This window comes from Apteryx rowi, unplaced genomic scaffold (assembly GCF_003343035.1).
Source record: "Apteryx rowi isolate R43461 unplaced genomic scaffold, aptRow1 scaffold_31, whole genome shotgun sequence".
Taxonomy (NCBI): Eukaryota; Metazoa; Chordata; class Aves; order Apterygiformes; family Apterygidae; genus Apteryx; species Apteryx rowi.
In genome coordinates, this window is record NW_020449530.1 from 593,178 (window position 1) to 613,117 (window position 19,940).

The window sequence follows — 19,940 nt, forward strand, 5'->3', positions numbered from 1 at the left end:
CAATGGAAAAAGTAACAGGATCGGAAGGCGGTCCAACCAATGGTCCTTTCCGTAAGTAAACCACAACCTGGTACTGGGCACCAGGAACAAGATTTTCAATGAGGCTGCTGCTTGAATTCACCTAGTAGGAGGGGAACACATCAGTTATAAAGCATTTACTTTGCGAATTAAAAGACGATTGAGATTATACTCAAATTACTTCAGTTACAAAACTCATCATTCTGAACATACTAATCTCAGTGTCTACACCTCCATCCATTAGGCCCAAAATGACAAAACTGTGAAAGTGGTGAGGAGCCACTTAAATGTCATACATTACATCTCAGTGACAGCAGAGCACCAAATTTTTTCTTAGTATCAAAGTTCATTGAAATATTCAGGCTATGTTATTTATATTCAGGTGATATTCAGGCTGAAATTCAGGCTGGAGTGTTTAGACAGAGCGTTTTCAAAAAAGGCCTGAGTTTTCTCACTGGCCATCTGATTCACAAGCAGCTGTGTGAGCTAAAGGCAGGGTTACGGGTATCCTGTCTTCTGAATGCAAGTGTTAAACAACTGCATGCTGGAATCAGAGAGGAATTACTTGCTTTCACTTTTCCTGCCCAGCATGGCAAATACTGACTAAGGGACTTTGTGGCATTTTTTTCAGTTTGAAACATCAGCATTAAAACTTTTGCTCTGAAGTGCCAGGTGTTGCTCAGAGCTGGAGGCAGATGTCTGGTCAGGTGAGGAATAGAATTTAACAGCTACTTTGGAAAGATTAATCACTTTTGATTCATGAACAATGGCATAAATAGATTGAACTTTGCACTGAATTTTCCTCTTTTCAGCTTGTCAGGGAGCCATTAACAATTTCAGGTATAATAATCTGGTAAAATCTGATTAGTGATGGTAAGAATATCTGTAATGAAAAAAAGAAACAAATAAGTGTATTTAGACCTTTCTACTTATTGCAATAAACACGCATTTACTTTTACAGATATCTTGATTATTCATGGATAGGCTTTAGGTAATTACTTGTATTTGAATTTATAGATGATTCCCATAATACTTCCTTTAATCATATATTTATATACCTGCTACGTCTGGTTTATAATTGTCTACTGTATTGGTTTACTTCCTGATTAAATGACTGCATTTTTTTTAATAAATGGAAGGAAAAGAACTCAAGGAAATTACAAAATGGTTCTGAAGAGACACTTCTCAATTCTTCATGTAAAGACCTCCAAATGTGCAAGTTCATGACCACTCTTGAAATATAACCCAAAACAAAGATTTATGTTAAAGGAGGCTTTTAAAGTATGCAAACTCCCATTAATAATTCATTTCTAGTTCAACTTGAAGGGCTAATCCCAAGTTAAAGGAGGTGAAGATTTACAGGGAGTGTCAGCTCTCTTCTCCCATTCCCATGGGTGTGCTAAGGGCATCATTGCAGGCATTTCAAACTCCTCGGTTCCACACATTTAGGGAGCCAGACAAGCTGTGGCACTGCCCAGAAAAACAGAATTGCAAGCATTCAAACAAGGAAGCGGAGATGTGGGCTAAAACCTTTTTCTAATTGAAGCCACATCCCACTGAGCCACCATAGCCATAGGATCTGACATGGGGTCACATACACTACTGGTTTCAAGTAACTGAAAATTGGCATGTTTTGAGGTTCAGGATTCTTTATCATCAGAGACATGACCCAAACGGCAGCCCTAAAGTACTGCTGTCCATTCAGATCACAGGTAGTTTGGATGATTAGTGTTTTCACCTTCCTAGTGCTGACATTACAGATGAAAAGAAAAGCTGACTTCTGATCATCCCGAAACTTTCAGAAAGTTTAGAGTCAGTTTCTGTACTCATATGTAGGAAATCTAAGAATAAATTTAAGCAAGTTCAATGATAACCGTGCATGAGAACACTTTTCTTAATACAATGGATTAGAGCACGTGCCTTAGTGTTATAACATGATGTGGCACTATTTTGCTTACTGCCACAGAAATGCCTTTAAGGGTGCAACATAACTCACAAGCTTGAACAAAGGATCGGCCACACTCAGTCCAGCAGAAATGCAATGCTAGCACTGGTACGGTTTACTGCACACTGACCCATTCTTGCATGCTGCACTCTCCCCTCCACCCTGTACCAGCCTTATCTCTGTAGATTGTAAAAGACATGGCCAACCACTGTGCTTTTCCAGTCCTTAGCATGACAGGGCCCTTGGGCACTAAGATAACAAGCAGCAGGATGATTAGCAACAAGAATATTTTTCCTGGTATTTGAAGAAGCTTTGGTTCTTCCCCCTACCTCAGTGCAATAATGTTTTTCAAGCCTTTGGCTCTCCTTTTGCTTCTGACAGGTTAGGGAGATGACGGAGATGATGGTGCCATTGCCACTGCTCTCTTGTGAGGCTGTCCAGGATGTCAGGGCAGTCGTGGAGCTCAACACCGTCACGGTCACGTGCTGGGGCTTTTCTGTCAGCTCTTCTATCCATTCACCCGTGGGGCCTGCGACACGCCACAAAAGCACGCATCAGTAAGCCACGTGACTCCTGCATTTAGGGCACTTGTGCTAAAACACCCTTCTTTCATGAGATTTTCACTACGAGTGAAAGAGGTCAGACTGACAGCTGTCCAGTGGCTTAGCCTGCAGGCAGCAAAGAGCAACCCCAGGGATACAGCCTGTAGCCAGTGCTATTTCACTTGCAGCAAAGCGGAAGATGACAAGAGAAATGTTACTGTTCCAAAAATTCAGAATGCAGTATTCTCTACTGCTTACCAGAAACCTCCTAGAAATATCAGGTTTGCTCCACAGAAGCATTTTAAAACCAGTGATATCCATTAATGTACAGATTCTTAACAATTATTAGAGGATAAGCACACAAAACATTTCCCTTCTCTACACACTAAAATACCCTCCAAGTGTACTATGGCACTGAAGTGTGAAAATTGATTCACAGAGGTTGCCACACTGAAGAATCTCATTCTCTATCAGACTTTCTGAAGCTCTTTGTAGAGAACAAAAGGTTAAATAGAGATAAAATAACAATTTGGAAAATAACTTCAAACTTGGTCAAAATTTCAGATTTCATGAAAATTACCAACTTTTCTTACCAGTTTTAAGTAATGCTCTTGACAGCTGTCTCCTTGACCTTTCTTTGCTGCATAAAATTCTATTGGTTCTTTTAGTTTATTACGAAAATAAAACAACCACCAAAACATGAGTTTGGTGTAAGATCAGCCTATAATGTCTGACAATCCAGACAGCATTTGGGTGCAACAAAAATGTTCAATAATACAAGCCAGTAATTTGACAGGATGATTCACTGACTGAAAGCTAAAAAGATAAAATAACGGTGAAGCTGTGAGCAAAATTTATTCAGGACAGTAGAGCCTACTCTGGTAAAAAGAGGAATGTAATCAACAGGTGGTCTCTGAAGCCACTGGATGTATGTATAGTTCTTATTATTCTTAAATTCTTTCAACATTGTCATCAAGAGAACTTAGCTACCCTACCTTCATGTCTCAGATCAAAACTGTGGTCCCCACACAAAGCCTACCTGAGCAGACTAAGAGGAATGGAAAAGTCATTTCACCTGAACTGTACTTGTTCACATCTCACATTTGGTATATTTTCAGAAATACTTATTAAATCCACCTAAAATAATCAGGATCTTGAATTTATCAGGATAAATAGGATAACTGCCTACATGCAGTTCTAAAAGCCTGCAAAACTAGTGTAGACTTCACTGAAAAAAAAAAAATCAAAACAAATGATCCCCCCTCATATATTACAGGTAACATGAAAATATTCATTATATTCCTGTAACATCTTAATACTTTACACCCAATAAGATTCAAGTTCATCCTTGACCTAGGAATCCATAAATCCTACACTTCTCTCTTTATTTTCCAAAGACTTCTTTCAGCTGTGAAGTTGTTAAAAATAAAGAAGAGATAGGGGAATTCAGTTAAGTGCAGTTAGCCATTATGAGGAATTTAAGCCCAAACAGTAAATATTTTTAAGTGTTATGAGCTACTAAAGACATATTTTTTATTAGTAATATACTTAAATACATTTCCTTATAAGACTAGCTTAAGTATAGGTATTTCCACCAGACTTAGCTATCATATCTTGCTGCAGCATTCATGATCTGGGGGAAACACTATCCTCCCAGATGTAAAGTTGTACAGTGATGCAAGTGCTGCTTGCTTCGTATGGGCATTCTGTAGGATGTATTTATTACCTTTCGTACAAAAAGATATTCTCTGTGTGTGTTGCCTGATATACTTACTCAGGCATCTCATTCTCTTTTTTCTGCACAGGTGAACACAGTCCTCAGAAGGATAATAGTCTGAATTCACCTACACCTGCCTCATTTGCTGATCTAATTGTCAGTTATGGTCTTAGTTTACATAGTACTGTATTATTATTCTGTCTTTTACTAAACCTTCAGTTAAGAAACCCTAGGATTCTACAGGTAAATAACAAATTCATTTTTCTCCTCTGAGTGTTAGCAGGCTGGACTGGTTCATCTACCAAAATTTGCCATACGTTCTCTCAGAGGCCATCTGATTTGAATGCTTCTGCAGTTCCCATACTCTAAGCCTGAGATGCCCTTTGACTGCCTCACACTTTGTTCCTGCCCCAATACACACAGTTTCTAGGAATAAGAAAGTTAAATATTTTCAAGATTCTCTACAACCACCACTTTAATTCTCTGATCCTTTCTTTGAAAGATGCAAAAAGGGGTCCCATTTCACTGAGCCACTTCTGAGCTGTGGCAACAGCTCTATCGGAAGCCTCACCTGCTTTCAGTTCTTAGCTCTGTCAAGATGGCATGATCGAGGCCCATCCAGGCAGCTGCACTTACATATTTCCACTATATTTCCTTCTCTGGCACAGGGAAATTCTCGAAAACCAGACTCTGCCGATACTGCAGCAGACGCCACAGATGCCACAGTGTTTTACTCATCAAAACCTCCGTACTTTAAAGTTACACTGGTCTGGGTGAAACAGATTTGCTGAGATACTTACTGATGTAAAAACTAAGTGTTTTTGCTGATTGACTTCCCCGAACTTCACAAGAGCCAGAGGAGCTAAATGTTGTTACAGATAACTTGTATTTCCCCGGTTCTTTCAGTTCAGCAACAAATTTGTGAGTGTCCTCGCTTACTGTCAGAAATTCTGTGGAGTCCTCTAAATCAGGAGAAAGAAGCAGTGTGGATTAATTGAAATTTCAAAGGCCCCAACTACCGAGAAAAAGATTTATATCAGAAACGCTAATACTGTTTCTGCTCTGGGGTTAGAAGGTATCCAAACAGACTGGATTTATGCAGGTAGTTTTATTCCTTGCCATCAACACAAGAGTAATTAACGACCAAGGTTGCAGGATAGCTGTAAAGGAACAAYAAACCCTGGCCAAAATTTCATTTAGTAACAGGAATGATAAAAGGGATTGCCATGACTGCACAAGTGAAAAACAGCACAGCATGGAGGAAAAGGAGCTTCCAGTTTTCTATCTATTGTTTTACTATTCTGCAAAAACATATTTGCCCTAAGTGTGAGAAACTGCTTGTCAGGAAGTAAAATTCATTTGGAGAGAAAAGATTTTAAAACAGAAAATCTCTAAGCGACATGGTTATTTTGTTATAGCTCTGTACCTTGAAAAGTCTCTCCATTCTCCACCACAACCGTTCTGTAGTCTAAGGGATATGTTCTGTAGCTGCCCTCTGAGACAACTGTTAATCTGAATATAGAAAGTCTTTTCTATAGTCCCCTTTTCGTCTAGGTCTCCCAAGAATCTTTTTCAGCAGCAGATGAAGCTGCATATTATATACCTTCTTCATCTCAAATTTCTATTAGCTAGTTTCTCCTTTCTCCGATACTGGAACGGATTTACAATAACTGCAGTGAAAACAGTGCAGCAATACGTATACTAATATAAATCTCGTTTAACAAAGGAGAATCGCATGCAATAATTTACCCCTCACCCCTTGTTTTTATGAAGCCCAGCCAGAAATAAACACTATCCAATGCACAAAATTTCTTAGGAAATGCAGGAGATCTGACAAAGCCCTCTGAAGCACAGTACAAGGTAATTAATAATTTGAAGAGGAGACAAATCCACCAGTGGAGTTCTAAAAAGGGGCATGAAAAGGGTCTTTACCTTCCCTTTCAATATTGATATGGAAACCATCGAACGCAGTTGGTGGCTTTGGTGGTAACCAAGTGAGCACCATTTGTACAGGAAGGAAAGAGGGGGGCTCTGGCGTAAGCTTTGCCGATGAATTCCCTTCATTGCTCTGATAATCCCTGGGAACAGCACTGACAAACTCCTCTTGGCCCTCTGACGATTCAGCTTCGTTAGACCACCAGTATGGCTGTGATGTGACTTCATCCTCGGTGCTGTTATAGCGGTAATCTGGCCAGGCGTAAGATGTGTTTGCTGTTGGCATTTCAGGTGGCTCATCAGAAAAATGGCTAAATTTCTCCTTCCCTATTATATCCTGTGGTCCCATGAATGATTCTTCTGGAAAATTTCCGCTGTGCTCTTCCCAGTTGTTTCTGTTGATTGGTACAATCTGGACAGAAATGTTTCGAGGTGGGTAAGGAACTAAAAGAGAAGCAAGGGTTAGTCTTAATAGGTATGATCAATGTACTTTGTGATGTGTCAGTTCCCCAGAAAAACAACACATATTGTTTGCAGCAAAACAAAGTATCTAGCGTTATTTTGAAATAACTTGTTCTTATTAAGACTCTCCTTTGTCTTACATATATTTATAGCACAAGCGATTCTAGTAGGATCAAGATTAATGTCAATTCACAGAAGAATCAGGACTGAAGAATAACACGATGTAACGTAGATGTGAAGTGTATGAATAAATCATATTTCTTTGCTAATACAGCAGCAAGGTTACCTAAGTGTGAATTTGTAAAACTGGAACTTCATTTATTTTATTGTGCCTTCTAGAATCTCTAGAATCTTTTGATCACGGAAAAATATTTCCGTAGAAATGAGCTGAAAAACATATACAAAAGTAACATATGGCATAACTCATGCTCAAAGGCATGCACTCCAGATWTCTGTATGGCTTTTCACGTGCTTTTAGCAGGCACCTTTTCACAAGTACTCATAATTAGTTTAAATTTTAGTATTTGTGAAAGCTTGATCTCAAATTTGGGGTCTCCAGAAGATAAGATTCTGGTACACGAGGAAGTTACTTTGACTCATGCTAGGATGTGAATACACAGCATTTTGTCTGCCTCACTGTAATTGCTTGCCTGTATGCTCTTACCCCTGATACATATAAGGAGCTGGTGCAAACAGCTTTGACTGGTACATTTTAATCTGGCACCTTAGCTTCCATCACACTAATTTGTTCACCTGCCCCGTCCCCCTCCTGTCCCAGCCACAGCCATTTATAGAAAAACAGACACTACATTCTTGTTGCAGTCGATGGGAAGAGTGAGGGATGGGAGGGCAGCAAGAAGGAAGAAGGTCATCCTATTGGTTACATCCTTACGATTCAGTCTCTCAACAGCTATATTTAGGATCATAACAGAACTCAGCTGGCATCAGTTGGCTTTGCTCCCTCCAAGGCAATGACCCAATATCAGTGTATTCATCTGAAGATTTGGCCTTTTGATTTTAGCACTGGTTCATTTCACGTTGGACCCTGGAAATTGTCTGCGGTTCAACAGATTAACAGGAATGTTTTGGGCACCATCCCAGGACCAAATTAAATTAGTTCTGGACCCTGAACAAATGCAATTTTCAGTCTTTGCAACATTGCTGTCTTGAAAATTAAAAGTTCATGCTTCAGGGCATAAACTGACCACCAAGTGAGGTAACTAAGACATTCTTCTTCTCTATGATAAAGGATTGCACAATGAGGAAGGGCTTCTCCAGCAGTTTAGCTATGATTCACTGCAAGAGGAGACAGAACAAACAGATCAATAGTAGCTCAGTGGCTAATCCAATGTGTGTGTGTGGGGGGGGGAGGCAGGGAGCCTAATAAAGCCTAGGATGTCTCCTGTGAAGCAGGATTTATTTTCTGGGAAGCAGGCTTTATAACAGAAACACTCATGCAAATTGCCCTTTGCACAGGATTGCACACACAAATGTATGCCCTGCCTACCCAGTACTAGCGCAAGCATCCTCCTCCCACGCTCCTAGCCAGGAGCRGGTCTCAGGCTGCCCCCATGCAGACCTTCCTCTCTCTGCAGGGTTAATCCCCTCCCATGGCAGAAAGGAGTGCAGACAGATGTACAGACTTGGAGTAAATGGTACATAAACATTTTCTTCACCTGTTCTGTGCTGTTTGGGCTCATGCCTGACCCCGCTGTATTCCACCAGTGTGCTTTTGTTGAAGGTTGCTTCTGATACCAACTGAAATGTGATGTTACTGTAGCATATACCCGGCAGCCAGTGATTGAAAACTGTTTTACCTTTAAAGAAGTCTGCAGGAGGTTTAAAAAGAGGGGGAAAAAAGGAAAGGAAAAAAGAGAAAAACACATCAGATGTCCACTTTCTTATAATGCAAACTGAACATGCTGACCTGACAGTGTTTTTGATGCTTAAACACTGCTCAGCCTTGTCTGAGAAATGGAATTCTAACAATTCAGTTTGCCAACATTTTTCCTGCCTTGTAAAGGCACTTTGCTGCAAAAAAAGCCCAGCAAAAGAAATGTGAACTATTTTTCACAGGAAAGGAACTGCATCTGGCTGCCATGTGACACCAAACATATCAAAGAGCATCTGACAGGTTCTGTAGACCTTTAACTGTTGCATGCAAAAGCCTCCTTGGTCATTCTCCGACTGATGTGTTACGTTCAGGATAGATGCTGAAAGGGCAATCCACAACACAACTGGGCCCAGTACTGAGCTCATCTCTAACATCAGTGCATGCATGGGCTGAAGGGAAGTTACTTAGGGCTATTTGGCTATGGGGAAGAGTTTGCTCACTGACTAGTGAATCTCTTAATTCAGGCTGATTTTTTTTCATTTATCATCAGCAGCAGCGTTACAAACCCTGACACCATATATTAGCTTTAGCAGGCAAAAATTGCTGCTAGTATCACTTTTGTTCTCTGGAAAGAGGCTGTGTTTAGTGCTAAAATCCAGAATCACCCTTCCTAACTTTAGGCACTTTACAGCGTTGAAAGCATTATTCTAATCCCCCTTCGTACTGAAGGAAAGGGACACCAAAATTTTTAGCCCTCCTTCAGAAGGTGTCTATCTCCCTCTGCTGACTCTAAATAGAGCTTACAATGACTGGACTTTCAAATTAGGAACCTCAGTTCAGTGCCTGATGTTCAACCCAGCATCTACTGGGTTGCTCACAAAAGCATTTTATTGCCCGTGTGGAATATCAAACCAGCTGGGTGTTAGGGCCTGCAGAGCGTGCAGGTGCCTTTCGCACCACTTAAGATGCTTCCATAGTGCAGTCCCATTTACAGCTTTGAGATAAATGCTACACTTAAGCTATAGCAGAACGCAAAGGGGAGTTCAGATTTAAACAGATAAAAAAGAAGGCAGAGTTTGCTCTGGTTATATTGTTAGACTGATTGCTTGGGTTGTATCAGGAAAAATGAAATTGATAACACGCAGCAGGATTTATTAGCTCTGAGGCAATTCTGAATGATACAGTACTACGCAGTACAGTACTATTAGTACTGTATCACTATATGATGATACAGAAGTACCACCTTCAAACACCTGCACCAGGAAATAGGCATATTGAAGTGGTTCCCAGATCTGGGGCATTCCAGGGCTCTTCCATCTTTTGTAGCTGAGAAATTGCTGAACAGTTTAATAAAAGGAAATCTTGGCCTGAGGGAAGTGAGTGGGAACTTTATTAAGAATTTCAGTTGAGAAAGAATGTTATCCAGGGAATTCAACAAGCATAGCTAGAAAGCCAAAATGTATCGCTGTCCTTCCTGCTGAGTTTTGGCTTTTATTTTCCCCTCCCCTTCTTCTGTTCTTTGGATTATAAAGCAGCAGCAGAAAAAAAAAAAAAAGTGGAAAGTTTTGATGATTTTAGTGGTCATGCTTATTTGGGAGCAACAGAAATTGGGAATCCTTTCTCAGGCTGACTTCAGGACTGATGAAAAACATTCTGTACCTCCCAGTCCTCTTCTAAAATCCAAAAGAAAGGACGTATTACTAGACCTGGGACAGGAAGCAGGTATAAAATCCTAAGTGAACCCTCAGCTCAACTATGAAGACCCATCCTTTATTCCATGATGTAAAAGTTATTATATAAACAGGCACATTACCAGAAATATAAATCATCATAACCAATACACACCAAAGGCACACCTAATACCATTGTTTAAAATGTTTCCAGTAGAGTTAGCATTGAGTATTAGTGGAATAGTTTCTTCCTACCTTTGTATAGCATTGTTCGGTAGTCTTTTCCTTCCCAATAGCTTATATTTACCCTGGTAAAAACATTGTACTTCTCTGGATACTGAATTTCAAACAACACTCCTGTTTCTGGAGATGGTTTATAATCATAAATAGAAACACTGCTCACAGGAAGGGGTTCTAAAGGATATACAAATAAAAGGAAAAAAAGGAAGAAAGGAACAGATTATTAGACAGAGTTCTTCACACATTTATAACATTGAAGAAACAAAACAAATGATTTTCCTAGGTAAGGCACAGGCACTCTTAAATCTACCAGGCGATACTCTGGGCTTCACAGAGGTCTGGGGCAAAGCTACTTAGTATTTTGAGGAAGCCAAGATTTATGTGTGCCCCTTCAAAACAATTCATGTTATTGATGCTTACACTTTAACAGAAAAAAATCCCTTACTTAAAGAATAGCCATAAAAAACAAGGTTGAAATAGTTATTATTTAAGTATTCACACTAATCACACCAGCAAGATTTTTCACCTTTAATACTTGCCAATCAAGTGAAAGTGGCCCCAGACAAAAATAACAAAACACTTGAAATTGCTCATAACTTTATCATATGTCTGAACTTCTAAAATTAGCTGAGAAGTCCATCAGCGTAATGGCCAAAGGAAACTACTTGAATGAAGATTTTCCATTTTTATACACACTCATTTCTGTATTTCATGGGTGATTACACTTTCCCCTTCCTATCACATCAGAGAGGGCCACTGTCTCCAAGGTACTTATCCACACCAAACTTCTACAAAATATGACAGCACCGTCATCATTACCTTACAGATGGAGAACTGAGACACACAAAGGTAAAATGATTTAGTAAAGGACACGGGGAAGCCTGTGCACAGAAGGGTGGTAAGTGTGGGACTTCCAAGCTAGTGCCCTAAGCCTTGATTCAGACAGGCTATAAGAAGTAAGAATAACAGCCCGTATCCTTCGATGTGGCACCTAGCCCACATCTTGTATAGCTCCGTTGACTAAGGAAAGCCATGTCATTGCACAGCACTTGAGAACCTAGACCACTGCTCACAGTAACAGAGTCGTGGCTTTATTTAGTCTTCTTTATCCATGAAAAAAAAATCAGAAGAATTAGGCTTTTGTTTGATGCTTTCCTCAGGAAGGAAGGAAGTGATACCAGACCACCTTTATATTAGGTAAGAGGACCAAGCAGATATTCAAAACAGGATTATAGTTTTAGCTGGAATTTGTCATACTAACGTATATTAATAGAGGTAGTTAATACACAACACTCTCAGTAATTACATTTACATTGTCATAAGAATAATCTTGTTGATTTAGTTCTTGCACACTGTAGGGAATGGATTGAAAAATATGGGCTGTTCATCAGCACAGTCTTACTATACACTTAGAGGATCTATTTGAGTTCAAAGCCCTGTTGCAGTAGGCCCTGGAGAAAAACTAGTAAAACATTTTTTCCTCCAAAGAGCATACAGTCACAATGGGCAAGAGAAAAGGTAGATGAAAGGCAATGCAATATCGATTTCATAAATGGGATCATCCCAGAGAAGCTGCAATAGGCTAACCAAAGATGGAAAAGCAAGTTGGCAGTGGAAGTGGAAATTAATTCCCAGTTACCAGCACAGTAGTTTCACCACAGTAATAAGTTTCCGTATGTAATGAGAAGCGGACAAGAAAAATCAGCTATGGACAAAAGCCACTGATACTAAAAGAATGTCGCCCAAGTCTTAAGAAGAACCTACTGTGTCATTTCTAACCTTGTCAGCAGTCGGGAATCTGGGAAATCTTCCAAGATGGTCTGATGTTGTGGGAATTCTTACTCTGTTTCTCATGGCAAAGAAGTTTGGCTTAGTCACAGGCAAATATCTGTATATTTGTATGTTAACCATCCACAAATAGAAACTCTGAACCCGACAAATACTAAGAAGCATCGTAGTGACAGAATCTGTGAAAATTTTGCTGACAATTTGTGACAGCCTAGAAATGAATGGCAATAAAGTGGGTCACAGAAAACAAAGCCTACGCTTTGAGTCTTTTCCCATCACTTATTCTGAAATAAATAGTTGATCTGGCTATCCACATGACCAGAGGGTGCATATCATAGCTCACACAGCACATGATAGTACTTAAAATGTCAATAGCTTTCTCTAAATAGCACAACTCTTAGATGTAGTCATCTTTCATGTTAGCAGGTGTGCCTTGGGCTTTCTTCTGCTGTCTCATTCAGATCTGGGCTTTCCTTATTACTGTAAGAATTACTGAAACTTTCTTATGTCAGTGATTAAATTACTCCATTTATTCCTTCCTACAACAAATCAAATAAGGGATGGAAGTTACATTCATTTTTAATCCAAATTATTTTTGCTCCTGATGTTTTGATTTAATTAACCAATAATTGAATTAAGCAGTAATCGCCATAGACTTTCTTGCTGTTATTTTCTGCTTACTATCCTCTCCTTGATCATGGCTGATGTTAGCAGAGTAACATGAGTGACATAATGCAATTTAAAGATTCTTCCATTATCTTACTTCCTTCGGCACCAAATCTTCACATCAAAAGCTATTTGCACCACTGTGAAATTAAAAGAACACTCAGCAGATAAAAATCATGTTCTGTTTTTCACTGACTAACTGTTTCTAGGGTTATTAAAGCTTAAAGAATATGTAAAATGTCACTCTTCACTATCTGTATTTACAATTCAGAGCATTAATAACTGGTCATTTTCATTTTTCAGTTTGCAGCATTTAGGATCCAGGTTTTTACAGATTTCAGTATTTCTCAAGAAATAGCCCAAAAGAGACATAATATAACACCTAAAAACTTAAAGCTGTATAAACCCTCAGCACTACATTGATGTTTAAAGACACGCTACAAAAGGGACTTACAGGATTTCAATGTCCCTCTAATAACATGTTTAAGGCACTTTTTCATGTCTTCATTTTTAGACTCTTATATTAAACTCACATAGACAGGCTTGCAGAATCAAGACCTAAACTTGCCTTTTTTTCTTTTTTTTTTTGTCTCAGTCTGTTGCTTCCTTAGCAACTGCTTTCCCATTATAACTGTTTACAGGAAATTTAACTTCTGCATTTCTCCTGGACTCTTTGGTGTTTTGTATTTAGTACATAATTTGCATTATACAAACATCAAGATAGCATAACGAATGTTGCTAACCTCCTCCTCAAACGCCCTGGCAAATTCTGGATGCTTAATCCTCCATAAAAGCATTCAATCTGTGCCAGACACATTAATGTTTTAGGTGGCTGTTGCAATCCAAGAAAAGAGAAAGTACTTTGAAAAAAACTACCATATTCTAGTCCAGATCAATTCCTTTTTAATATTCATAAATATGGTCACTCTACAAACTGAATTAATTATTGATTACTGTGGTAGGATAGATGTAGTATTACACATGGCTGGATAAAATGGGACTGAGATCAGCCGTCAGGCTTCTCACACCCAAACCCAGGTTAACCATGACTTACCTTCATATTCTGACTTTTGTAAAAGAAAGCCCAGTTAGTGGAGGGACCTAACTCCAATGGGTAATCCCATTACTCACATGAARAAGTTGTGAACTACATAGCATTTTCCTCAGGATGAGACTATTTACTTATCTGTATTCTGTTACTGGGAGTAAATCACAGCCAGGATCAAACTTCCATTATGCTATGAACTTTAGGGATCATTTTATCTCTTGCTAAAAAGCAGCCAATTTTGAGGTGAAACAGCTGCTTTTTAATATTGTAGAAACATAATGTTCAAGTTTACGATAGGTAATGGAGGATACCATGTGCTTATGAAAGGAGAATATAAGAGGAGGTACCACGGAGCAATGGTCTTGGATACTGCAGTTTCTAGATGTCCGTCTGAGATGACAAGACCACAGCAACTAAAAAATAATATTGGCACAAGAACAAAGATGTGTCTATTGGTTTTGAACAGATTTAGGCTAAGACTTCAGATTAGCCTTCTAATGGAAATAATGTCAGGAAAATACCCATCTGCTGTGGAGGGTTTTTTGTTTGTTTGATTATGACAGGGTTTTCCCCCTTAAAAAAAGGGATTACATGATTTGTTTGCTGAGGAGAGCAGAAGATTGCACGAAGGGACCTAAGATGTTCTTCTGAGATATGTTTCAAAATTAGGGCTCCCATGAATAGCCAGCCTTTTTAAAGATGTGCCACATCATCCTTTAAGAAAGAAAAACACAAAGGGCTTAAGTTTACATTTCATCGGAARCAACTCTGAAGCTCCTACTTCAGCAACTCTGATCCATTAACGACTTGGAGGAATGGATTTGACCTGCTGAATCACTTCCTGCAGCGTCTGGCACTATGACAGCCAAGCATTAAGTAGGTCTAAGAGCTGAAAAGATCACAGTCCCAGGTGGCAGGCCTGTTGGTCTCTAAGGGAGAATATTTTCTGTAGAAGACACAGAGGCAGAATTCTCCCTAAAGGGAATGTATTTTATGGTGATTTAGGTAAGGAGTCACTGGCCTTTGAAACAATGAGACATTTACCACTCAGAACTCTTAATCAGAAGCTAAAATAAAAGTAAGAGCTCTTCTTATTTCCCCTCACATATCCTGAGTTCTCCAATTCCCAGCAGAAATATATTTTTCCTACAGCACACAATAGCTTTGCAATGTACTGCTTTCCCCGCTCCTTCAAATGTACAAACATTTTTTCCTCCCCAACAAGAAGAAATATTGAGTGAATTAAAAAAAAAAGAAAAAAAGAAAAAGACAATGCAGGTATGAGTCACCCTGGAAATGAATAAAACAAGCCTTCAAGCTGGGAAAGAGTAGGATTGAGGGTGAGAATTTCAGTCACTGATTTTAGAGCCATGCGCTTTATTGCTCTCATAAACTACTTTAAAACCTATTAAAACTAAGCTGAAACTTTCTTTCAAATATTGCAAAACCCTGAATTCATGATATAAATTCTGGAGTCACTTCATTCCCATTGAAAAGCTAAAACTTTGAGAGCAGAAGAAAGCAGCCTTGAAATAACTCAGTGTTATCAGAACTACATCTAACCTTGTCCAGATTGAAAATTAGAAGGAAGGTCATTTTGATATGCACAACACGACTGTGCACACAGGAATCTGTCTGGCCAGGATGGCAAGATTAACACACCTATTCTTGCGAAAACCATCATAGAGATCTTTAACGACAGGTGGTCAAGGTCTCAGTTTAATGTTTTCTCCTTCAGTGAAGTACCAAGTCCAATTTGCTGAACATAGCTTTGCTATAGAATCAGAAAAAAGAGTGCTATTTTGTGATCAAATGCTATTTTACAGGTTTCTTCTTTAAGAGTTGAATGCGCCCTCTTCTTCTCATGCTTATAAAATCCCAGCTCAGGAGGCGATGTGAGGATGTGGGCTGTGCTCAAGCTGACAAACCTCTTAGGCACTGAGAAGAAATATTGCAATAAATAGGTCATACTTTGCATTACAATGATCTGGACTACAGAACCCAGACAAGGGAACTCTATAGTTTATGCAATTTTGATTAACAGTGAGAAAGCCCCAAACAGAGAAAAGATGACATTTTCACAGTAACTGACACCTGCACACTATTATCTTTTTCCTAACTTCAGATGCTCTGGAATCACCATAACTTTTGTCATTGCAGTATTATCCACTGTTGCAAGCTGAGGTTGAAATTACTTTTTTTCTTTGGAAATAAAGTGTTCAGTCTTGCATAGAAGGCCCAAGTTAGCAATTAAAACCTCAAATTATAGTATGCATACATACATGTGTGTGTGTGCATGTATATATAAATACCCATACACATGTATACATGAAATATGTATATTTATACACACACATTCTGAGAGCTTTTAACTCATCTTTATCTTGAGCAATCATTTTTTTCCTAGACAGAAGCCTTTGAGAGACAAGACAAAAGTCTCCTCTGGCTTGAGCGGGATGTAGTTTTAACTTGTGAAGAGACACACACGCACAACACAGAGATGTGAAAAGGAAAAGGAAACTTCAACAAAATATACCATTGGAAAGCAGATTTCTTCCATGACTCTTACTGAATTTCTGAGTAGACAATCTCTTTGAGGCACCTTGCTCTCATTTTGATGTGCATAATTTGGATACACGCTGTTATTCCTGACCCTGAGATCTCTAACATATGCCCAAGCTGAAAGACTCCATCTCCCTGCCCTGGCTCCCTTGCAGATGTCAGGAGATCCCAGAAAAGTACTGTAAAATGTAAAGTATAGCTTTGGGAAAAACCACATTGGCATCACTGGCTATTTTGCTTGATTTATCTTGTGGCAGCCTAATGAATGGGGCCAATCTATAACTGGTAAAGCTCTCCTGATACCAATGAAATTATAACAGGAATTAATTTAGTCCTGGATGTTAGTTGCAATGTGTCATTTTTTCCATGAGTAAGATAGAGACAGAAGAAATGAGACAGTTATATGTTTTTGCATGGTCAAAATAAACTAATGATGTTTAACAGGCAGAAAGAGCACATGGCATGAAGAAAAATACGAATCTACCCTAAATACTGTATTATCTGCCAACATTCAAGTTATTTAATAGTCAGAAAAATCATGTGGAACAGGCAAGTGGACCACAGCAATAATAGAAAAAAAGAAAAAACATGGAAACCAAATATCATCTGATGCAGTTTTGCAGTAGAAACCAGGGGTCAATACATCAGTTTGAAGGATTCTTCTCAAAAGCATCATATTGAAATATCATTAAAAAGCCCAGCCTGCTACACTGTCTTTTTATTCCAAATTTACTTTCATTCCTACACCCTTCTACTCAAAAATGAACTATGTTAGTAGCCAAGCTTGCTACAGGAGAGCTAGCACTCATTACTTTGCCTAAAAGAAAATATTAGGAAGGATTATTGGGCCTTTTACCTTAAGAAGCTCAGAATTTACTGCATATCTTTAATACTTAGGACAGCATACCTTCAATGCTACATACAGAAACGCTTTTTCTTTTCCATAAAACCGATTGTCTTTCTGTTGAGGCATAAGGTATGAAATTCACTATTTCTTTTTTCTTATATGAGTTCTTCAAGCAGCACTGGCCAACTGCTAAGATCTTTCCAAGGTCTGGGTAAGCAGCAGAGGCCACAGCAGCAAACCCTGAAAAGCTGCCAGAGCACTCACATGAGACAGGTGGTGAAAAGAAGCAGGCTCATTTCCTATCTGAAATGCAGTGCACAGCCTGGTTTTGGACACAGTTAAGTCTTACTTGGAGGAGTGAGAGCATTATGGGCTATGCTCCTTGGAGCCACAGCTTCACACTCTTTTGGGAACACCTTAAGGAAACCCCCCAGAGCTGGAAATGGGACGTCTGGGGCTGGCTTTGATGGGCTGGGTGACACTGGTTCCTTTCTTCCTTCAGTGATTGCCTGAACAGGAGCTCTGTGGTCCATCTGTCATCCTGGATCATACCTTCCACTGCTGCAGTGACCCTAGTGAGTTCTGGAAATCAAATTATAAAGAGCCCTGCTGCACAATCACCAGGACAGGATTCAAAAGCTGCTGAAAATGCATGATGAGGCATTCATTCAGTTGTATGTGACAGCTGATGCTTCCACTATTTTCTTTAAACAACCCCCTTCCCCCCCTCCATAAAATAGGAAATTAGATTAGAATTATTACATCAGCTGTGGGGTTAAAGTAGTCAAAGAAAAGGAAATTTAGGCTGCCTATGAAGTCTTAAGTTGCCCACTGCACATATACGTTCTTATACATATGTCTAATGACAGACTGCCATTACTCAGTCACATGATATTTTTTCACTGGCACTCATCTTGGTTGTCCTTGTTGGTGCACAGCCTGAACACACAAGGGAAGATTTGCATGGATGATGCAAAAATCTGGTATCTCCTAAGTTGCAAGCACTTCACTCGGTAACGAATAAGCCTATTGTAATATTCCTTAAGACTCTTATTACAGTGGATGATATTTGTTCATAGAATAATTTAAGTACACAAAATCATAGCCATTTCCTATCTGCAAGACAAATACAACTGTCCATAGACTCCAAGGTGCCATTTGACCAAAAAATATACCCATTATCAAAAAGTTCCCTCCAGGACCTTTACATTTGGTTAGAGGAGTTATTAATCAACGTCCTGTTGAAAAAGGGTGTGCATGTGTGTATATGGCAATGATTCACCACAGAAACCTGATTGTGAATTAGATTAAGCCTAGGTTTATAACAGAACAAGATCTGGGAATTGATTTTACCCCTCTTGAATTATTTTTTGTTTGTCTTGTTTCTTTTGAATCTGTCTTTCAGATGAAAAAATCATTTTATTCTCTATAAATTGTTTTCAGTTTGGCATGCATAAGCAGTGCTGGAACAACAGCAGAACTAGAAATCCAACAGGAATCTGTGGTGCTTCTCATGATGACAGAGTAAGCGAAATCACACCTCTCCCCCAGGATCAAAGCACCTGGAGGTAGTAAGAGACAGACTACTCTGTCACAAAAATCTTCAGCTGTACTGCCAGAAACACATGGTCTTGGTGACTACTGTCTGCTTTCCATATTACTTCAACGTATTAGCAAACAAAGAACATTGTTATGACATCTAAAACAGAATGTACCTCAACACGTAACAAGAATGCTTACACTGAAATGTCAATCAATACTTTTTGAGCCTTTTACTAGATTTTGGGAACCTCTGGTTCACAGTGTTTAGGATGAACATCTGGAGAAGAGGTTCATCCATCCCTCCTATTCCAGTGCAATAAACCTCTCCAGTTTGCATTTAGGAAGAGTCACCCAAAGGAAACCTACTTGCCCCCTTCCTCTTGCCCAGACCTTGCAAATTTACACTTATAAACCTTCTTAGTACATCTTCCCTACTGTTCTCGCACAGGAATTCAATCTACACACAAGGAGGACCTATTAAAAAAAAAAAGACAAAAAACAAAACTTCTCCACTAGGAGAACTTCTGAGAAAAAAWATTCCACACACAAAGAGAAGAAACAGAAGAAAAAAAGAATAAGGTGTTACTTACTGGTTAACACAGTGATTGATCTTGCTGACTTGGAAACCATATTTGAGTTCACTACCAACAGAGTTACTATGTAATATAGGCCATGGTATTTGGCATTAAAAACCACAGGGGCAGGTAAAGTGCTATTGAATTCTTCGAACTGGAAAAAGTAGTTCTTGGATTCTCCAGCTATCTTCACAACATATACAGAGGATGAGCTCACCACATCAGATGCTTCCAGGGAGACAATGATACAATTGTCTTCTCGGACAGTAACTTGAAAAGGTTCTGCATTCTACAAAGCAAGAATAAAAAGATTTTACTGAAGTAAAATCCATTATTTACTTTTTGCCCATTTCCTTTGATACTCATAGGATGCTCATGTTACCTTTGCGATAAAGTTACATCTCATATTCCACAAGGGAGCTAACATCAAATCCTAGCAATTTCTTTAGAATAAAAATCACAGTCAGCTGAAGTCCATGGGCATCTGACTATTAGGCCATTCCCTCTGCCTGGTTCCTACTATGTGCTTTCTGATGCTCTGGCCACACC

At 39.1% G+C, this 19,940-nt stretch overlaps 1 protein-coding gene across 1 annotated transcript in view; it reads right to left on the bottom strand.

The window, feature by feature from the left end:
- PTPRO (protein tyrosine phosphatase, receptor type O) overlaps positions 1 to 19,676 on the bottom strand; it is a 65,530-nt gene extending 45,854 nt beyond the window's left edge. Inside the window, exons 1-7 of the mRNA XM_026070369.1 lie at positions 19,407 to 19,676; positions 10,379 to 10,537; positions 8,296 to 8,448; positions 6,155 to 6,601; positions 5,023 to 5,184; positions 2,293 to 2,492; positions 1 to 121 (exon numbers count right to left, since the gene is read on the bottom strand). Coding sequence (XP_025926154.1) covers positions 1 to 121; positions 2,293 to 2,492; positions 5,023 to 5,184; positions 6,155 to 6,601; positions 8,296 to 8,448; positions 10,379 to 10,537; positions 19,407 to 19,446 — 1,282 coding nt within the window. The 5' untranslated portion in view covers positions 19,447 to 19,676. The remainder of the gene's footprint in view (positions 122 to 2,292; positions 2,493 to 5,022; positions 5,185 to 6,154; positions 6,602 to 8,295; positions 8,449 to 10,378; positions 10,538 to 19,406) is intronic.
- Between the last annotated feature and the right edge of the window lie 264 nt (positions 19,677 to 19,940).